At 36.7% G+C, this 20,718-nt stretch overlaps 1 protein-coding gene across 1 annotated transcript; it reads left to right on the top strand.

The window, feature by feature from the left end:
* Positions 1-24: 24 nt before the first annotated feature.
* On the top strand, positions 25-20,586 carry CARNMT1 (carnosine N-methyltransferase 1). Its single transcript, XM_086869837.1, has 8 exons — positions 25-428; positions 2,920-3,115; positions 4,093-4,256; positions 11,143-11,283; positions 15,186-15,364; positions 16,383-16,496; positions 17,418-17,521; positions 17,778-20,586. The coding sequence occupies exons 1-8, from the start codon at positions 97-99 to the stop codon at positions 17,880-17,882; spliced, it is 1,335 nt and encodes a 444-aa protein (XP_086725963.1). The 5' UTR covers positions 25-96; the 3' UTR covers positions 17,883-20,586.
* Positions 20,587-20,718: the final 132 nt, after the last annotated feature.

Genomic DNA, 20,718 nt, shown 5'->3' on the forward strand with positions numbered 1-20,718 from the left:
CCCGCCCCCTCTCGCGATACCCTCCTGCGCGGGGCCGGAAGGGTGGCGGTGCGCGTGCGCGCCGGCGGTGCCCGCGGGCGCAGGAGGGCGCGGGGTATGTCGGCCACGTGCGCCGTGTCCCGGAAAGCGCCGCTGCCAAGGCCTCGTCCCCAGGGCGAGAGGGAGCCGCCCGCCAAGGTGATGCGCAGGGGGCTGCGGCGAGGCCGCGAGGAGGAGCGGGAGCAGCTGCCGTGGCCGGGAGAGAGCGCGAGCGGCATGGGCGCGGAGGCCGAGACGGAGCGGGCGGCACCGCTGAGCGACGAGCGGCGGAGGCGGCAGCCTCTAGAACCCAGGGCGCTGACGACGGCGTCGGCCAGGGCGGTGGAGGAGGAGGAACGTCTGGAGCGGGAACACTTTCGGAGAATCATCAACGCTTTCCGATATTACGGGTAATTAAGGCCTGTCCCCTGGGCGTGGGGCCCTGCGGGGGTCCCTCCGCTCGCCCAGCGGGCTCCGCAGGGTTCGCGGGGGCCCCGGAGCCGGGCGCTCTGCGAGCGGCGCCTCCCGCTCTGCGCGCCGTGCGCAGCACCGCGCAGGGCCCCGAGTCGGGAAGGGGCGTCTGCACCCCTTTCCTTTCGGGAAATGCGCAAAGGCGCCTTGTTGCCTTCTAGTTAGAGAGAGTAAAAGAAAGCATCAAGCCTGAAAAGAGTGTGTTGAGGTCTTTTAGGAGATAGAATCCTCTTAAGACTCTGTAAAGACTTCATAACAATAGTGTCTCCTGCTGGCAAAGAAACACAAAATGGTGTTTCGATTATGGGTGGAAGTTCTTGAAAGACATTTTACTTCGTAGAAGAGGTAAGAACTATTGCCAGGGGTAATGGATGACGTTTTTTATTACATCTGTTGGATCAGAAGAGGATTTGCTGGCTCCATGGGAATGAGCTAGCGGTGGTGTGGACATCTGGTTTTAGGACTGAATCCGTTTAGTAGACGAGGAAGCAAGTTACTCGCGTTGCAAGGTAATGGAGCCTGGCTGCAAAAGTCCAGTCCTCATCAGTATTTTGGTAAATCGTTTCCTGTTTCTAGGTTTGGAAGGCAGGTTTGTACTTCAGCTAATGAAGCTCCATCACGTGGCTCATCACTAAGTGCTAGACCCTTTTCTTGTCAGTGTAGCACAAGCATAATATGTACATGGTAGTGAGGTTCTTGGTAGGCGTGGGTGATATTTATATAATTTCTTCTGTTTGAAGTTCTTCCGTGTAAGTTTAATTTGTCTTCCAGGACAAGTGTTTGAGCAGGAGGTTGGTCAGAATGAGTCTTCGATGTCTCTTCCAATGTAAATTCTCTAATTCAGTTGCACATAGCAAAGATCTAGTTAGTTAACAGTATCTAATACCAGTTGCTACTACTGCAGTTCCGACTTGTAATTTATTTATATTAGTGATATAATCGTAACCTCAGGCCTTAGAAGCTGGGAATATCTTTCTCAGACTTCTCTTGAGCTGTAGCTTTGGGTTGCTTTTGAATGCTTGTTTCAGTAAAAAGAAAAGGATGTGACTCAAATTTCCAATACAGAAATTCACTGAAATTACCTCTGTCTCAAAGAAATAATTCAAAATTTAGATGAAATTGCATATCTCGGAACTTAATAAATGGATTTTTTTTTTGCTTATACAGATATTTTCAGTTAACTTGGAAACATCTCTATGATTAAGACAGTGACACATTTTCAGATGAGTCCAGGTTTTGTTCTTGTCTTCTAAACATAAACAGAGATAACTTCATTATTTGTAGTTTTTCTGATTTCAGTGAATTACTTGTTCTGCTAGACGGTTGTAATTTGGCATAAAAGGGTGAAGAGTGAGGTTCCAAGGTTTTTTGCAGATAAACCTTTCCAGGAAGATATTGAACTAAGCTGTTGTACTTTCTGTAAAGCATCAGTTTATGTTTTCTCATGTTTATTTTCTTTTTCTTGTCCTCGAATGTAATTTTAAACCAGTGTAGCTGTTGCAGTGAACAAGCCCTTCTCAGTAACACATGAATGAGATATTACCTGTTCAAATTTCCAGAATGAAGTTGTAACTAAAATGCCAGCAATTGCAGCTGTCTCATAATGGCTAGTTTTTTCAGTTTTGTGCTGCTGTGTTTTGACACAAGGCTTAGGAGACTTCTGAACACCTGAAATTATTTGGTGGTCAAAAGGGTCAGTATCTCTTACTGAATTCTCTCTCTAGAGTCACCGTGACTGCGGTTTTATGTAGCAATTGTATTTCTGTCAGTTTTGACAGCAATCAAATCTAGCAAAATCTAGGAAGAGTCACCATTTTTATGAAACTTTTATCCTGGAGGGGTGGAAAATTATTTTTAGCTTGAATCAGTCACATGTTAACAGTACTTACGGAAAATATGCTGTTGAAAAAAGGTAGCTTAGTATCTTCATGTGGCTGCTAGAACTCTGGTATAGCCCAGCTGAGACTTTTACAGTTCTCCTGAAAGCAATAGATTTTGAGGATCCTAATTCCCACACCACATCTTGTTTTTTCTGTAACTGAAGCTTACCATTGCATTCAGATTAATTCAATTTAAATTGGATTTGTGAAACAAACCTGGGAGATGGATGGTTGTTAAATTTCATAGATCCATGTGTCAAGGTAGTGATCACCTGCTCTGGAAATGAGTGGCTGATGATGAAACGGAAAGGAGGAGGGAAGAGTCCTCTTAAACTGGAATGTATTAGCATAGAGTGGTAATGTAGAACTAGAGGTTAAAAAAAAAATTGCTTAAAAAGTTCTAGAAAACTTGTTTTCTGGTAAGGAACTGCAAAGTCTGGTCACTTTCTTTGTATAAAACAAAGTTAATAATTGTAATTGGAACAGCTTAGAGTGAATTATTTACCTGTGTGTATATTGCTTCTAAATATTTAAAACTTTTGCTTTTTAGAACGAATATGCATGAACGAGTGAACAGAACAGAGAGGCAGTTTAAGTCTCTCCCAGCTAACCAACAGAGTCTGCTTCCTCAATTTCTTCCTCACCTTGACAAGATTCGGAAGTGCATTGATCATAATCAAGAAATACTACAAACCATTGTGAATGACTGTGTTCATATGTTTGAAAATAAGGAATATGGAGAAGATGTATGTTAAAAATGGACTTTTTTCTTGCTCCAAAATTAAATTCTGTATGCTTTAGGATTTTCTACATTTGTTTTTAATACCTCAAACCTCCAACTTCCTTGTCTTTTGCCTTCCTTGTTTTATTGTTTCCTGTTTGCTCACACTTTTCTCGCTCTTGTCTTTCACATTTTGCAGAGCTGATGCTTAATGAAGCTGTTTGTTGTTAGTTCTGTTAGCTACACTTACGAAAACTAACTGAATCTGGCGAATGATTGTGAAAAACTAACTGTGAATCTGGCAAATCATTGTTTTCACTCCAGAGTTTAGCTTTACCCTGGTTACATTTTAAAATTATTTTTTTCTGTTAACTATATAGAATATAAATAATATTGTGTGTCTTACTGTAGGTTCTTATATGTTACAACATTGTCAATTGGTTGCAATTCTAGATTGTAAGTATTTTTAATGTTGTTATTTATAAACACTTTTTTACTGCCTGACCTACTTTCTGTCAAAAAAATGACACCAAGACTTAAAGGACTGAGAGAGATGGAAAATGAAGTCCTCCTTGGATACAGGCAAGATACAATAATGGGCAGCTGTAGTGTAACTTCTCAGTTTTGCCTTAATCAGTATCTAAAGGGATCCATTTTTCAGGGTAAGCAGTTCAGCCTTTGCACTGGGTAAGCCCTGATCCTTTCATGAATAAGGACTTCCAGTTGTGCTTTGCTGTGTATCGTTTTTTTGATGTGGAAAGTGAACTTTTGAATGCCCAAGAGAGGCCAGCAAACTCAGTTTGTTTAGGATATTAAGGTGGATTGAAGTCTGGGTCCCAGGAGTGAAAGGGAAGTGCTTTGTCAGCTGATACTCCCACCAGTTCTTGTAGCATGGCTTTTTTTTTCTCTTCATGATTTGCTACTCCTCCCTCCCCCACAAGACTCCAGATACTTGGTATGTTTTCCATTAACTTCTTTTTTTTCTCTCTGCACTTTATTCAGGGAAGCGGGAAGATTACACCAGCTTCAACATTTGACATGGATAAATTAAAGTCCACATTGAAACAATTTGTGAGAGACTGGAGTGAAGAGGGAAAGTCTGAGAGGGATTCCTGCTACCAGCCAATTATTAGTGAAATTTTAAAGAACTTTCCAAAAGAAAGATGGTATAGTGTCTTAAAACTTATATTTATATGGACTTACAGTGTTGCACAAATCTAAAACAGAGTTTATGGAGTAATGAAAAGCTTTGTTTCAAAAGTAGAGAATTTTTTATGAACTCGAATTTATTTTTCAATCAAGAAAGTTTTTATTTCTAATACAAGATGTTGGAAAAGAGTATATTCATAAGCTTCACAAAGTAATACCAGGTAAACCAGTAATATTTTTTTTTGTTGTTCTGCCACTGGGTGTTACAATATATGTAAATCTTTCAAGTAAGAGACTTCAGAAACTCAGTTGTGCTGAGTGAGGTAAGGTTTGCAGGTAAGCAGATTCTCAGAGTGTGTCTGCTGCAGGTGAGAGGAAGGACTCCATGACAGCAGGAAGTAAGGCTTTTGTTCTTCATTGTGGAAGGAAGGAGGCAGACTTAACCTCTAGTGCAGTTGAGCTTAATTGCAGTATGAATTTATTCTGAAATAATAAAGTATAACCTTGGTTTCAGACAGCTGTTCTAAGACAATTCCTAAAAAAGCTTAGTTGCACATGTGAGGGTCATTTTGTAAATATTGGCTTATTTACAGTGCCAAACTAGTCATTGATGCAGGGGTTTTAGGTAGTTTAGGTAGAGGCATACTGGTAAAGTCTTAGAAGGTTATAGTGCTATAAGAATTCCATGTTTATTGGTTCTTACTAATTAATCAACCCCATCATCTTAAAGTGTGTTTTAGAGTCTCTTCCACCAGCCATTGTTTAGTTTCACTAGTAAAGACTGTATGTAGTGGAAGAATGTGGAGTGTAGATGGTTTATATTTTGTCTTGAACTGACTTACCTAAAGATACATACACCTTTAAAAATGTTTTATCTGCAAGTGAACTTTCTGCAATTTTTCTAGTGCTAATAGTGCCCTATGTAAGATAAAAAATTGATTAAATACTGCATGTATACCTCTGATAGTAGATCTATGGGAGAACTCAGTTAGTTTTGCAATTGCTCCAAAGCAGCAATTCAACTTTTTCTCTTGTATGCTAGCTGCTAATGGGTTTTGGTTATGGAAGAGGTAGTTTATGTCAGATCTAAAGAGATTCATGACTGAGGCTTGAAAAATCTTGACTTTTACATTTGTCATCCGTGAACTCTTTCAAAACCTTCAGTTGATATTAGGAGGCAACGTGTGGTAACAGATGGGGTAAATCTGAAGTTGAGAGCTTTGTGCTTCTTTACAGGGAATTCTTGTGGTTGTTGTCAGACAAAAATATTGTGGCAGAGCATTGATTGCTATTGTGGTGGCTCTGAAGTACAATTAGTTTTATTTTGTCTCTGCTGTAATCTCAGTACATTGCTGTACAGATCAAACATCTCTGCCACAAGTTGGAGTTGGTCAAACAGCATTTTTTAATTTCTAGAATGTGTATAACTTATCATTGTGGTGCTGCTGTAGCATTTAAGTAGAACCTTTTCTCTGCTTACATATTGTTAGCTGCTGTGTGAGCTCACTCATTTTTCCCAGAGACCAAAGGCTGTACTGCTTAGGTGTACTTATCTTTTTAGGTAAGAAGCAGAGTCACGTACTATCGAGCTTAATTGGTAGTGCCACTTCACCCTTGTGCGAGAAGTAACTTCCCTAGCTGGGTTTGCTAGCTGGTCAGTCTGGGTATTTGATAGAAATTTTATACAAACTCTTCACACTCCAGTGACAGGACCAGGGAATGGCATGCAGCTGAGTCAGGGGAGGTTTAGGTTAGGTACCAGGAAAAAATTCTTCACCATGAGGATGGCTGAGCACTGGAAAAGGCTCTTCAGGGAGATGATCACAGCACCGAGCCTGTCTGATTTCTGGACAATATTTTTAGGCACGTGGTGTGACTCTTGGAGCGCCCTACATAGGGCCAGGAGCTGGACTCTTACCCTGACAGGTCTGTTCTAGCTCAGCATATTCTTCAGTGATTTTGGAGAGGAGAAGTTGTTTCAGTTTGAAGGGATTTACAGGGCCTGAACTGACCACGGTGAGTTACTCTGTCATTTATAGTGGGCAAGGACTGACTATGGCCTGTAGGTGAACCTCAGCTTTGCATTGCTGTAGCGTTTGAAAATGAAATTAAAGTGCTGGAGAAAAACTGCTCTGGGTGATGAGAACAACTTTTTCTAAATGTATTTTTGTGTTGAAAGTGATACACATTTTAAATTTGAAACTGTTAGTGCCAGATGCCTTTTACTTTGTAAAAAAATTGCAGTGCTCATCAAATTTGTAAAACTCAGTAGAACTACATTCAGTTTCTAGTTAACATCGTTTGTTGACATTACTAAATCCATGCATTGGAATCATGTGAAAATGGAGTTTAAATTTTTGAAACTACTCAAGTATGTTTCAATCTCTGCATGTGCACCTTACAGCATTGCAGTTTGCCAGATTGTCACCTGTGGGTTCAGTTGGTATGTAAACAGCAGGAAAAGCAGTGCTGTGTTCTATATGCTTGCCCTTTGGAAACTAGTACAAGCAGTGGTTGAAAGCAGCTGTAAATCAGAATTGTTATTTAATAGATGCTACATACCATGCGTTAGCATGTGTTTCAGTCTAGTCTTCTGACTAGGCTGTCATCTAAAAATAAATTAAGTGGCAGAAAGCTGTTCCTGCCTCTTTCTGCTTAGCACCTTAACACAGAATCTGTTAGTAGAGTCAACAAAGCAGTTTTAAGTAAATCCCCTGAGATTGGGTTTTCCTGAGGAACTGATGGATTCCTTGCATTATTAATATTGCAATTTGTGTTTCAGCTTGCAAGAGCTCTAATATTTAAATGTCTTGGATTTCTTGGATTAGAACGAACCTACTTGCTGTAGGAGAAAACAGTAAAATGTAGATACATTTTTATTTCTTTATCAGTGTATTTATTGAAGCCTTTTTATGGGAAGGTATCAAATTGAAAATCTAAATAAGCATACTCAATTTTTTTTTATTCCCCTTTTTTTCAGTTGTTTTGGTTTCTTTTCACTTCTAATGTTGCTCGTCCTGCTTAGGTGAAATGATGTAAAGATCATCAGCTTCTTGTCCAGAAGAAATCTATTAAATAATTAACTTTCTTTTTAATTATCATTCCATGGCTGAAACCAATATACTTAGGTATTTTTCCAGTTTTCTCATAAGCTAGCCCTCTGAAATGAACTATAGCTTGAAATTCATCTGTGTCGTGCTGTCCAGCAATCAAATGTATTTTCCCAGGTGCTGACAGAACAGCCCAAAAGAAATCACCAGAGCTTAGTTTCCTTTTAATATGAAAAACAGCTTTATTTTTTCTATATGAAAACTATACTATTTGACTACACTGTTTGACTATACTATTTGAGCATGCTCAGTCACATTTATAGTGGAGTTGAAATTTCTGCTTTATTTGAACTTTATTACACTTTATATGAAATACATCTGTCCTTGCAGGTCTTTGTTCTTAGCATAAACTTTGCTTTAAACTCTGGATTTAAGAGGAAATACATTGTCAGTGTTATTTCCTCACTGAGTGCTTTGCAGGTACTTAAATGAAAGCATATAAAACTCACCTGCCAAGTTCAGAGAAGAATTGCTTTTCAAATGAATGTGCTTTTTAGCATTTGTCTTTAAAAACAAATTACTAATAATATGATTGAAGTAAAATAACAAAATGTGGGGTACTAAGAATTTGATCTGTTTACAATCTAAATTTACAGACCTTGTGAACTAGGAAAGGAGTCCCGCACTGTGTTCCTGTGGTGATATTTCCACTGATCAGAAATCCATCTCAGTGTGAGATGCGTGTTTGTTACTTCAACATAAATCAAACTGTAGTGTTTAGTTTATGAAAATGAGGTTTGTGTTTGATTAGACACAAACGCTCATTTTTCTTTTGCTGAACTTACTCCTTCAACACCATTACTTCTTATTACAACACAGTAGACATGAAGTAAGCCTCCATTTTTATCGTGTTTAATTTCCCCCTTATAAAAAAACTTTAAAAAAAGTTCAAATCTTCATTAATATCAACAGTCTTCTAAAAGCTGAAAATATATCACACTGAAACATGCAGTGTAAAAAGGGCATGACAGATTTGTTTCTGATATTTCTCAATTTTAAGAGACTTTCAGTCTCAGTTTCAGTAGTTGAGCTGAATTGTACCATGCAGCCCTCTTCTCTGCTGCTTGGCCAGCGCCTTTCCCCACACCTGTCAGATTAATAGGCTGATGCTACTTCCCTCTTGGCCCACAGGTATTCAGTGGGTACTTGTTGGATACTCATTTAGGTTCCTGACCACTGCTAGATGTGTGTCATAGAAATCCTGTCATTGCTGGCTGGTTCAAGGCGAGTTTTCCTTGTGGATCACTTTGGTTTATGATGTTACTACAGTTGTTGATTATATTTTTTTTTAGTTAGCTTTGTAATTGCTGTAATCACATAACCACCAGAGAAAAGCTGTTTTTCCAGCCTATTAGAGGACCACAGCCATTAAAAAAGCAGTTTCTTTGCAATTAAAGTTTTTTAGCTATTATGAGGACTCAAAATTAAATGTAGCTCATTAACAGTTTGTCACAAGCAGTTCCTTTCTAAATCTTGAAAAAGTGTGTTAGACTTTTTTTTTCTCATTAGGGGATACTCAACAGTCAGTACTTGTTACGTGGTATATTTGCCATATAAATAATTTCTTGGACTATAAGTTCAAAAATTTGCTTTTGGGAGGTTAGTGTTAGTGGACTGAGATTTGATTCTGTTGTACTTTATTAGCTGTGCTTGGTTGCTGAAATGAATTTGGTGGCCAGGAGCATTCTCCAGCAACTGATAATGGAGAGTAGAAATTAAATTGCTAACAAATTTTCAAACTTTAATCCCTTAATAAAGGTACAAACAAAGGTGTAGTTAAGTCTGCACAGAAAAGGAGAATAGAAAACCATTTTCTGAGAGAGAATTGGTAAAATCAGTTTAGAAATACAAAAAGTATATTGTGAATGAAAATATGTAAGACAACAACAGGCAACTTAAAATCAACTCATTTGACTGTTAGAGGTTTTATCTTGTTTCAGGGTGCATAAAGGTGGAGATTTCAAAATGTGAACAATACTTCCATATCTATTAGCTACCAGGATGCTTTAAGAAAAAGATTTTTCTTCTAATCAATGTGTTATAATCCTGAAAGTGGTTTATGGTTTATCATTCCATTTGTTATAAAAGTGTCCTCTGGGAGGTGCTAAAATCTGTGTAGAGCTAGTCAAAGTATTTCATAAATAAAGTGAAATTGTAAGGACATGGAGAAATAGATTAGGTTATAAAATCTGTTTGGAATGACAGTGTACCATTATGAATAGGAAAATCTGTAAGAGAGAAGCTTTTCTTGCTTCTACCAGAAGGCACATTTTCTTATTTCTCCTGGTGCCTATTTTCAAAAATTCCGTATTGAGCATGTAGTTTTCTCCTGAAGTATTTTTTTTTCAGTAGGACTTTGTGCCAGCTTTCTTCTGGTTTCCCCTGTAGAAGACAGATAATGAGAACTGTTGCTTCATAGGATTGCTCTTAAGTAATAACAAAGCCTTGATTACCAGCTTCTCGTAGTCAGGAAAAGAGCCTGGACATATAATGGAATGGAAGTGAACGGAATAATACTCTGTTTCAGAGATTTCACTAACTAGATGATTAAATCAAAATTCAAAAGGCACTGTTAAAACTGCTTTGTTAGATTATGTGACCTTTAGGTTCCTTTTGGTTTTGGGCAATAGCATTCAGAAATGTACAGTTTTTAGGATTTATGTAACTCCTTTAAACATCTTCATGCTTGTGCAGCCCCTTTACTCTTTTGAACCCTTTTTGGCATTCTGAGTTTTTAGGTAGTCAAAGGCTTTGTGTTTTGGTGCCTTTTATCCTTTGGTACTGCTGATTGTGGCTTCTTTCATGTACTTGCATATAAAGTGGTAGATGTATTTTTTGTCTCTGAAGGTGATACGCAAAACGATGTGGGGAGGTGTATGAATATTCATACTTTGGTGTATGAAATCGTGAGCTCTTGAAGTCTTGTTTATGACTGGAAACTGAAAAATTATTTCTTTTTAGATTAAGTATCTTCAGTTTGGCATGGGCATGGTTTCTCTTTCATGAGTTTCATGCAGGTTTGATTGCATTGTGGTGGAAGTGCGATGGTTAGGATATGCATTGCCTTTTCTGCCTCAAAGAGGAGCAAATTCTGAGAATCTTCTGTTTGTTAGTTGCTGTACTTGGGCAAGATTTTCTCAGTATTTCAATGAACACTGCTGGATGTTTTTTGATTGTCTTCAATTTGATGCCTTCTTAAGGGGAAATGGTTAGAGAGCTGCAGTGATTTAGGAGATATGTCACTTAGAGTGCTTTGGGGAAACCAGTGAGCAGCATATGACGAACCCACCACTGCTGAAACAGTCACTACTTTAAGGTTTTTACATTGTGAATTGTTCATCAGATTGTGGAGATTTTATGTTTTCATTTCTCATGTCAAAATACTTGTGGTTTTTTTCCTTGCAAGATAACAAAAAATATGTCTAGAATGCTTTCTGATTATCAGTGGGGGTTAAAAACACACTGTGCTATGTGATAATCTTCAATTCACTTCAGAAATTTTTGGCTGGATAACTGTAAAACTTTTAAGGAAAACAAATTGTGTGTAGCAGTTATGCTCTGTATTCTGAATGAGGGTTGTATATGTTCTTTTGAGTAATTTCTGTGAATTATTTTGACTGTACAATTAACAAATCTGATCAGAACAGGCTCAGTTTCCATTTAAAAGTGAAGTCATAAAGGAAACATAATACCGTATCTTAAGTATATAATGGGAAAAATGTTTGGCTGGACCTCTAAGTTGTGTTAAGGGGTATCAGATAAAGACTTAACTGTTATTTTTGTTCTGTTGCAGGGATTTCTCCAAAGTTAATATCCTGGTACCTGGTGCTGGGCTAGGTAGATTGGCGTGGGAAATAGCTATGCTCGGTTATGCTTGCCAAGGAAATGAATGGAGCCTCTTTATGCTCTTTTCTTCTAACTTTGTACTCAACAGGTATATAGCTTATGTTTTACTTGCTGAATAAAACCTAGTGAGGCAAAATTATAAATGAGAGAAGTCTGAATATATACATCTCACAAGAATAGATTTATGAGTTGTACTACAAGGCATACATACTTTCTAGAATGCTTTAAGGAAAAAAAAGTCTTACAGATAAATGGGGAAGGAAGTATTGTGTCTTAGTCATTAATGTTACAGGAAACACGGCTTTTGAGTTGTGAAATTTAGAATCTCTAAATTGTACAACAGATTTTCTGCAAAATTTTTATTAGGTTTTATGTTTCGTTTCACATCTGTTTCTGTAAAATGGACACCAATCTTACTATTACTGAATATGGACTAGTAAATACATCCATGGTATTTAGTAGTGGTGATTATTAACAGAGGACCTGTTAAAAAAAAAAAAAGTATAACATTACATACTAAAATTTTATGCACTGTTTTTGACAAGAAAAACAATTATTAAAGCATGCTGAGCAAGAGGCTAAGAGTTTATAATTACACTATTATGCTCAGATAATAAATTTAAATGTAGTTTATACCATGCTACTGGCTTTACTTAAAATGACATTTCTGTATTTGGTATTCTGCCACTTGCATTGGAATTAGTTTTCAAAATGACCTTGGTAGACAAGAAAAAAGGCAGCACGTGCAACTCTTCTTTTAAGAAAGAGAGTGGGAAGGCTGCAGGTGGCAAGTATGGAAAGAGGTCTGGAGGGTGTTTTTGGTGGGGAGGAGGGAGGAGGGACGGTGTGTGCCAAGTTCACAGAGGCAAAATTTGACTGTTCATTCATCAGTCTGAAGTGATACACCTTTGCTGAAAGTACCTAAACTGTTGCTTTTTTTTTCCTGTATTACCATACTGTTTTGGAGACTGTCTAATAGACTGAATGTCCACAGTGCACTGTAATGCTCTTGCATGTCATACAACTTGCTGGGCAAAACCAACAAGGGGAAAGCATTGCATGATGCCTGCTGCATATTTGCATATGGCAGCAGTGTTCCATGTGATGATGATAGATGTTTACTGGAGTTTCACTTATTCCTTTTTTCCTGCATTATTCTCAAGTGACTCATTTGGTGGTGGAGTTGTGTTTTACAATTGATCTGACTGATGCCTTTTAGCTACTAAAAGGAAACCATGTTCCTCCCATGCTTTGGAAATTCAAAGCAGCATAAAAGCATTAATTTCTCATCTCTTGGAGAACTGGTGAGCTGTCACAGAGGTTAGTTAACTTCACCCCTCTGATGACATGCTTCCTTAAATAAAGAGTTTTCATCTATATGTGAAATTATCCTAAAGATTCATGCTTTAATAATGGTAGTAATTTTAGCATCTAATGCTCATGTAGTGTTTCCTGTTTATTCCTGTAGGATATTTAGCAAAAAGGTGTGTATGTGTTAAACTTGCTAAGAGTATGAGATTTTGGATAGCAAAATTGAGTGTTGTGCAACAGCTGTAATTTTTGTCTTTGCTGGACGAGTTATCAGTTATGTTGTCAGCATGGAATACTGCTAGCAAGACTGAGCAGCAGTCAATTTAGTTGAAGTCCAAGCATTCTTTTCTGCCAGATGTAATTGTGGGCTTGATGTGTCTATTATGAAGGTTTTAGGGACTTGAAGATTCATTCAGTTTAGTCTTAAGTAGCTGTATATGGTTTGCCTTCTAAAATGCACATTTGCTTTTCTGAAACTGGAAAAACCAGCAATGATCAATACAAGCTAAAGATAACAATTATAATACTTAAAGAAGAGTGGTCAGGAAAAAGAATTTGGCAGTTAGTTTTGAACTGTAGTTTAAATTTAATTTATACTTGTTTTTAGTTGATAAATGCATGAGGATTTAGCTCATACATGCTCACTGTTTTAAAGCTTACAGCTTTACCTTGTTTCTCTGACAGTGGTTTATATTTAGGAAGATAGAGTACTGTTCTGAATGTCAAGTGTTGCTATTGTAGGCTCCTAGATGTGGTACACTGGCTTAATATTTCTGTGTGCAAAGTGGTATTTGCTGATTTTCACACATTTTAAAAAAACCTTCCATATGTCTGAAATAATGAACTTTAGCTTGTTACAGTGGATAAAGTTGCATGGTATGGTATGTAGAGCGTGTGTCACAGTGTAACTGTGGTCACTGTTAATAGATGAAATTATTGAGAGTTTGTTACTCTTTTGAGGAAACTCTAATTTGAGAATAGAGTGACCCTAGACTAGTTAAGCCGTAGTGGCTCCAAGGCTTCCTCAGTCCTTGTATGGGAAAGTCTGCTTGCCCTTGTATGCATAAGATTCTTATATGATGTGTTTTTTTTCTTTACTTTCTGGAAAGAATATAATTTTAGATAAATCTTGACACTTGGAGGAGACTACTAGTCCTGTTTGTTGCATGTCTATGAATGCCTTAGGATGCAAACAGTTAAGTTACATTTTTATCTGTATATAAAAAGTGGTGAGAAGTGAGATTTGACCTACCCATTTTTTCCTAAACTGTCTTTTCAGCTAAACGTTGAACAGTGAATACCCAACCCCTATGGAAACTAATGAAATGTGTCACACTTAAATATGTTAGATTTTTATAATAGAATGTATATTTTTTTCAAGAGTAAAAGAATGTAGCTTTTGTTATAAGAATGGAATTGCCAGGGACTGACTGACTTGGCTTTGAAGTAGAAAATGTTGAAACTAGAAGTGGAAGTTTTCAAGCTTGTATGAAAATTGTTATTTTCTATTACATTGGAACTGTTTCAAAGTGGATGTGAACATGAACTCCTTTTTAATCTTTCTTTATTAATGGCTGTTGTAGTGGTTAGGGGCCTTTTTTGTTTGGTTTTGAGTTTGGTTTTTTTAACCAACTGCATATGTCTTGATATTTATATATGAAGAAAGTTGTTTAATGCTGTATACTGCTGCTCAAATTTTAGTTTTTAACTGATAAAATGAAATAGACATAAGACATGGAGAAGGTAAAAAATATTATTTAAAACACTATCACAAATACATTCTAACCACGAGCCAAAAGAGTGCACTTTCTGTAATCTAGTAGATTGCTTGCAGTTTATGAAACGCTTGATGATCTGTATTTTATGGGACAGATACTTTCTCTGTTGTCTTTGAAAGAAAATGTTTTTCCATTTTTTAGTTACAAACCAATTTTAGAGGATGGTGGGAAAAGCTTCTGTTTATACTTAAATGATGTGTTTTATCACTTTTTAAAATATGAGTTGATTTAGTCAGTCATGAGAATCCAGAAACACTGTTTTACAAAGACATCTTTATTTAGCATGGTTGCAAAGATCCAGGTATTACAAACTTAAGCTGACCATTATTGTGCTTTGCAAAATCGTGCTTATTTATATTTTTAATTTTTAAAGCATCTTTTCAGTTAGCATCTGAAAAATGGATTTGTTTAGTTGTGCTTTAAAACTTCCTATGATTATGGTTCAGAAAAGTCTAGAATGATAAACATTTCCAAAAAAATCATGGAACTAATGGTACTAGTTCTTGTTTGTTTGTTGGTTGTTCTTGGGTTTTGTTTATTTTTTTAATAGAAAGAGAGATGATGCAGCAAATCTCAGCTTTATGGAATATAGCAAATCGTAAATTTCATTAGTCTTACAAAATCAACGTATGTGTTTTCTCCTCAGCAGGGAAGTAAGTTGGAGAAAATTATAAGAAGTCATAAGAGAAACTTCTAAAACCAAGAAAGGCAGTTACATTGTGGTAGTGATTTTGTATCAGATGAAAAATAGTTTTTTGATCAGCTCATTATTATGTGCGGTCCAAAGCGGTGTGAACTAGATCAAGTTGTGGAGCTGTTACAAGAACTTTGAGTCTTATATTTCTAGATTATAGATAAGCAATTAGTTGAAAAAAATTTCGCTGGTTTTCATATTTTGCAGATGCTCTCAAATTAATTCATGTAAGCTTTATCCCTGGATTCATCAATTTAGCAATAACAGAAGATCTGCTGATCAGATACGACCAATTTATTTCCCAGATGTTGATCCTCACAGTCTTCCTTCTGGTTCAAACTTCTCTATGACAGCAGGGGATTTTCAGGAAATTTATTCTGAGTGCAGTGAGTAAATGCAAACTTCTAGGCTATCCATGTAATTTCACATAGTTTCAGAGTATTTGGGACAGATAGATTATAAAGAGAATAGAAGTGTATCTACTAGTATTAAGTATAAAGAAATAGCTGTAGCAAGATTCTCTTACTCAGAATATTTCTCCAGCTGTATCAATAGGTCTACTTCTTACTCCAAATCAGCTTTTCTTTTCTTCCTAGTTACAGAAATGTGAACACTTCATTGTCTAATAGGTCTTGCAGGAGCCTTCCCCACAGCTGCTTAGTTTTCTGAAGAGTCTGTCTTTAATGGTAGAATATCCAAGACTGGCATAAATTAAGACTTCTAATGCTTTTTATTTACAGAACATAAAACTTCGGCTATTTCAAGGATACTTGTTTAGAGAAAAACAGGGAGACTCATTCTTTAAAAGGTGGACTTCAAAAATTCCTGCTTGTTGAACTGACTAGTTAAAAACAGCTGGGGAGATATTCAAATACTGAGTAAAATGTTTCAAAGCTACATTAGTTGTGAAATTACACTTAATTGTGCAGACTTGTATTGTTATAGATACTTAGTAGGGAGGTCTAAAATGACTGGGGATTTTTGCTGTTGTATTATTAACAGTTGTCATAATGAAATTCATAGGACAGGTGAGTAACAGCACACTTGGGCCTTCATTTATATAAAATGTGTTACAATTTTTACATTTTACAGTACATAATATATATAATTTTATGTAACTTATGAGCAGTTTCGCTAATGAACAAGTAAGTATATATAAAATTGTAGTGTGTGTATATATATATACACACATGAATACAGGTCAGATGAGCCCAAAGTTAACAGTTTTTAATGTAAATCTAAATGCTTTATTTACTTTGCTTGCAAATGAAATTATGAGCCTGCAGCTGCTGTTAGTTGAAGGTGATTTTGAGGGTATTGACAAATACCAGGATTAAATGATGAACTTCCGCAGGGTTAAAAGCATTGAAACTAATTTCTGTATACTTTGCTCTTTTTGTGCAGATACGTGGGACTGTGTAGCAACTTGCTTTTTCATAGATACAGCACATAATGTTATTGATTATATTGATACTATATGGAAAATACTAAAGCCTGGAGGAATATGGATAAATGTAGGCAAGTGTGACCAGCTGCTCTTTTTGACTTATTTTTGATGGTGTATTTGAAAAGTGTGTGTGAATAATTGTATCTATGCAGTAAACTGTACAGCTAGAAAAATAGAGGGTTTGGAAATGATCTCAGACATGTTCAAAATATGTTCAGATGTTCACTAGTTACAATCAAGTCAACACTGTGATTTTTAAATAGGTGAGTAAATCTTGCCAGTAGCAGGTTTTTGCATTCATGCATCAAACGTTTGGTTTTTTTGACAAATGTAGTATTCTGTGTTGTTTTTCGCTATTTTGCTAAGAAAATAGAACTTCAAAATACATCCTTGTTTTCTTGGTTTTTTTTCCAATGTCTGATTGATACTCTGTTATGAAGCAGAAGTTTCAGGAATGAGATTTGTTTGGACTCTTCCATGGTGAAGAAATGTTAGACAAGACACAGGCATTGAACACGCTTAGTAAAAATTGGTCAGTCACTGGTCAACTGGTCACTCTCCCAGTCCTAGCTAGTCAGAGTGCTAGCAGAGCTCCTAGGTAGACTTCTATATTCTGAGCTGTAGAGACAGCAAGTGATGATTAACTGAAGAAATTTTAAGACACAGAAAACAAAATCTGCTAGGAAATGTTGCAAATTGTTGGATAAGAACTAAAAGTTTCCATTTTGCATTGATTCTGAATTTCATTATAAGAATCACATTCAAGTAACATCAATATGTTCTTTTGTCAGTATTTATAGAATGGCTTGGATTGGAAGGGATCTTAATTATGATCTAGTTCCAATCCTTCTGCCCTGGGCAGGGAACCTTCCATATTTTTGAGTATGTGAATCTGAATATAAGTGTTTGTTTCATTGTCAGTATGTACTTTTGATTTTTAACACATACTTTGTCTTTTTGATAGCCATTTCTGTTGTATCTTTGTACTTTAGGTCCTCTCCTTTACCATTTTGAAAACTTGGGAAATGAGCTTTCCATAGAATTAAGCTATGAGGATATAAAGAATGTTATCCTGCAGTATGGATTCCATATAGAGGTAAGAAGATGCTGTCGTTTCCAGTCAGCAGTATTGTTATGAATCAGACAAACTGCTTTGAATAAATAACCCTAAATTTCATCCAATGTAACGGCATATATTAATGACCTCTCAGAGTATTATGTATCTTAAAAGTTATCTACTTTTCCAATTTTATAAGAAGTGTATAGATGAGCCTCATAATTAATAAACGTATAGCATTTTCTTGTATGGTTCCTGTACAAAGCTGTCTTGAAAACTGCTGCTTTGTTTTCAGGTGGAGAAAGAATCTGTGCTGTCAACTTACACTGTGAATGAGCTCTCCATGATGAAATACTACTATGAATGTGTGTTGTTTGTGGTGAGAAAACCAGAAAAGTAGTGGTCTGAATAGGTTAATGGGGAAATAAGGTTGGCTTGAAAACTAGAAATGAGAATAAAATAATCTGGTGATGTATGGACACAACCTCAAATCAGTGGTGCCTTCTTGTTCCTAAGAGGATATAGATAGTGTCTATTTTCTTAATATCTCTATTGCTATTCAGACATATACTATGCCATGCATATTCATAATAAACTTGTGAAAGATTAAATGTTCACATGCATTGTCTTTGTGCTTTGGAATGCATTAGATATAAAAGCAAAAGTGTTTTCTTGAGAATAAAATTTAATGTTTGCCATAACTAGATTAATTCTCTGCTAATGCTGCCTCATTTTTCATAGATTTATAGTGCTTTATTTTCTACTTGATGATAGTAGGAGTGCATGGAGATGCTTACCGTACTAGCTGTGTCACTTTTAGAGAAGTATTTGTAAATGTATATTTAAATTATGTAAGTCTGAAATGGTTGGGAAGTGGTAACATTATTCTTGAATGATAAAATTGTCATCAGAACTGTTAGAGCATTTTCTGTGGAACTGAAGTCAAAAAGGTTATTATTCAAGTTCTGATATTTGGCTGTACCACTGCAAAAGGTTTAATCAAAAAACAGAACCTATAGAAAATTTGAGATACTACAGGAAAGCAGGATACTGACTGAAGAAAAAGCAGACTATCACAGAGAAGCGGTATGTTAACCTCAGTTCAGGAAAGCTCTGTTCTTGATTGATCTTAGTGTTGGAACCGAAATGTGTTAGATGCTTTGCCTTCTTGAAATCCACTGATTTTGAGTCATCTTCTTACTGTTTAAGCCAGAACTTTTAAAGTTGATAAACATAGCTGAGTTATCCATGCCATGTGTAGGTAGTACAACATAAAAATACCTATCGGAACAGTGAAGTTACATGTAAATATGTGCTATAAACTAATTACTTAAGCTGAGCCAGGATATGCAGGCCAAATGGTAGACAATTCCATTGTTACTTCAGACACTTTACTCTTGTGACTTCTTGATTCCTCCTACTGATGAGTTTTCTTTTTTTTCCTAATGGATGTGGCTTAGGTGAATATTTAATCAACAAGTCATGATACTATACAAGAGGCTGTCATGTCACATACAATCTCCTGTCACTTCGAAGATAAGTACATGAGAGAAACCTTAATTAGCAGGCGCTAGTGTGAGATAAGGTGTCATGTTAGATATTTTGTTTCCATACTGTGTTGATTAACTTCAGTGCCATTTGGACACATTTTCAAACATAAGTTTAAAATACAAAACCATTATGATGAGGGCTGAATTTTGTTTTCATATCTGGCTGTAAGGACACTGGTCAGTAGCTTGTTCGTTTCTGATTATTTTATGTCCTTTCATGGTCATGTCCTAATCACATCTCTTTAATAGAGCTGTTACTGGCTTTTCGATTTTTCTAATCAAGGCCAGAAATTTGTGCCTTTATTCCTAAACTGAAAATCTGCAAGGAGGGAAAACAAACTTTTTTTATTTTCAACACCATGTAAGAGAGCACATGCTTGTATATGTTTCATTGCTGTGCCCCTTTCTGCTCAGAATCCTGATTGAGAACAGAGACTTTTGGTCTACAGAAGTGTTTCAGTTTGGCTTAAACGACTGTTCTTTGAACTCCTTTATTTCTAAAAGTGCACGAACTGAAGTTCTACCCTGTTCCAAGGCAGATGTGTGTAAAAATGAAACACTGCTATTCAAAAAATTATTTAAACAGAAGTCCTTGTGTGGCTGAAAGAAAAAAACAAAACCACATGCTTTAGTTTCCATATTGTACCATTTAATTTTTGAGGAAATTTGTGATTCTTTGCTTTCAATTTGCTTTTCTTCTCTTAGGTAGAATATGATTAGTAATTTACTTGATTTTCAAGCTTCTTGAAATAACACAGAGGTTAGGTGAAAATTAAGCTGATGACAAGTAGCATCTCTCTCTAATACTACCCACTTACTGCCCCATACAGTTTGTAACTTGAAATGTGTTGTTCTGTTTTTCAAAAATAAGCACAGGAGCTCTTTATTTATTTTTGAGTGTCAGTATCCTATGTTCTGGTGGTTTTATTCCTTGCCACAGGTGCCACGGGTCACAGGTGTTGTCACAGGTGCCATTTTTGTTTTCCTCTAAAAATGTTCTTGGATATGGTGTAATAAAGTGATGTGCTTTTATTTCTGATCTAGAAAATGCTGGGTTTTTTCCCCCAGAGCATTCTGCTTTTAAATTGCAGCAGTCACATTAAGAGCCAGAAGCAAAATAAGCTTGTGAAATGAGCTGTTAGTAGTGTTTTACCTGCAGTCCCAGTTATGAGTTCTTAGAATTCACCACTTGTACTGTAATGCGCAGGGATAATTGTGTATTACAGAATTTCATCATTGTTTTATTTAGTTTTATATGCGGGGGAAACGCCCAAGATGTTTGTCAGCTGTGACTGTTTATTTTAGGTCACTATTAAACTGTACGTGGTAACAGGTGTAAGATAAAATATTGCATACTTTTAAATGTAAAACTTCTTTATATGGAGTTTGATAAATGTAAAACGTCCCGTATTTTTTTTAATGTGTTATATTCTGAAACTGGTTGCGAAGATGGTAAGAGTGGGAAGTTTCATGTCTCCGTGAGCACTTCTCACAGTTTTCAGTGTGTGTAATGGACTGGGATTTTTAGATATTAAAGCTTGCCGTAAGAGTTGATGTCTCGCCTGTTTGTTTGGCTCCTCCCTTCATGGCCGGCTGAAGGGCTCGGCTTCCCGCCGTTCCTCCCGTCAGGCAGTGCGGCAGGCAGCCCCGCCCCCCGGCGCCGCCAAGCGTGGCGCTCATGCGCGC

This window comes from Cyanistes caeruleus, chromosome Z (assembly GCF_971803275.1).
Source record: "Cyanistes caeruleus chromosome Z, bCyaCae1.hap1.1, whole genome shotgun sequence".
Classification (NCBI taxonomy): Eukaryota; Metazoa; Chordata; class Aves; order Passeriformes; family Paridae; genus Cyanistes; species Cyanistes caeruleus.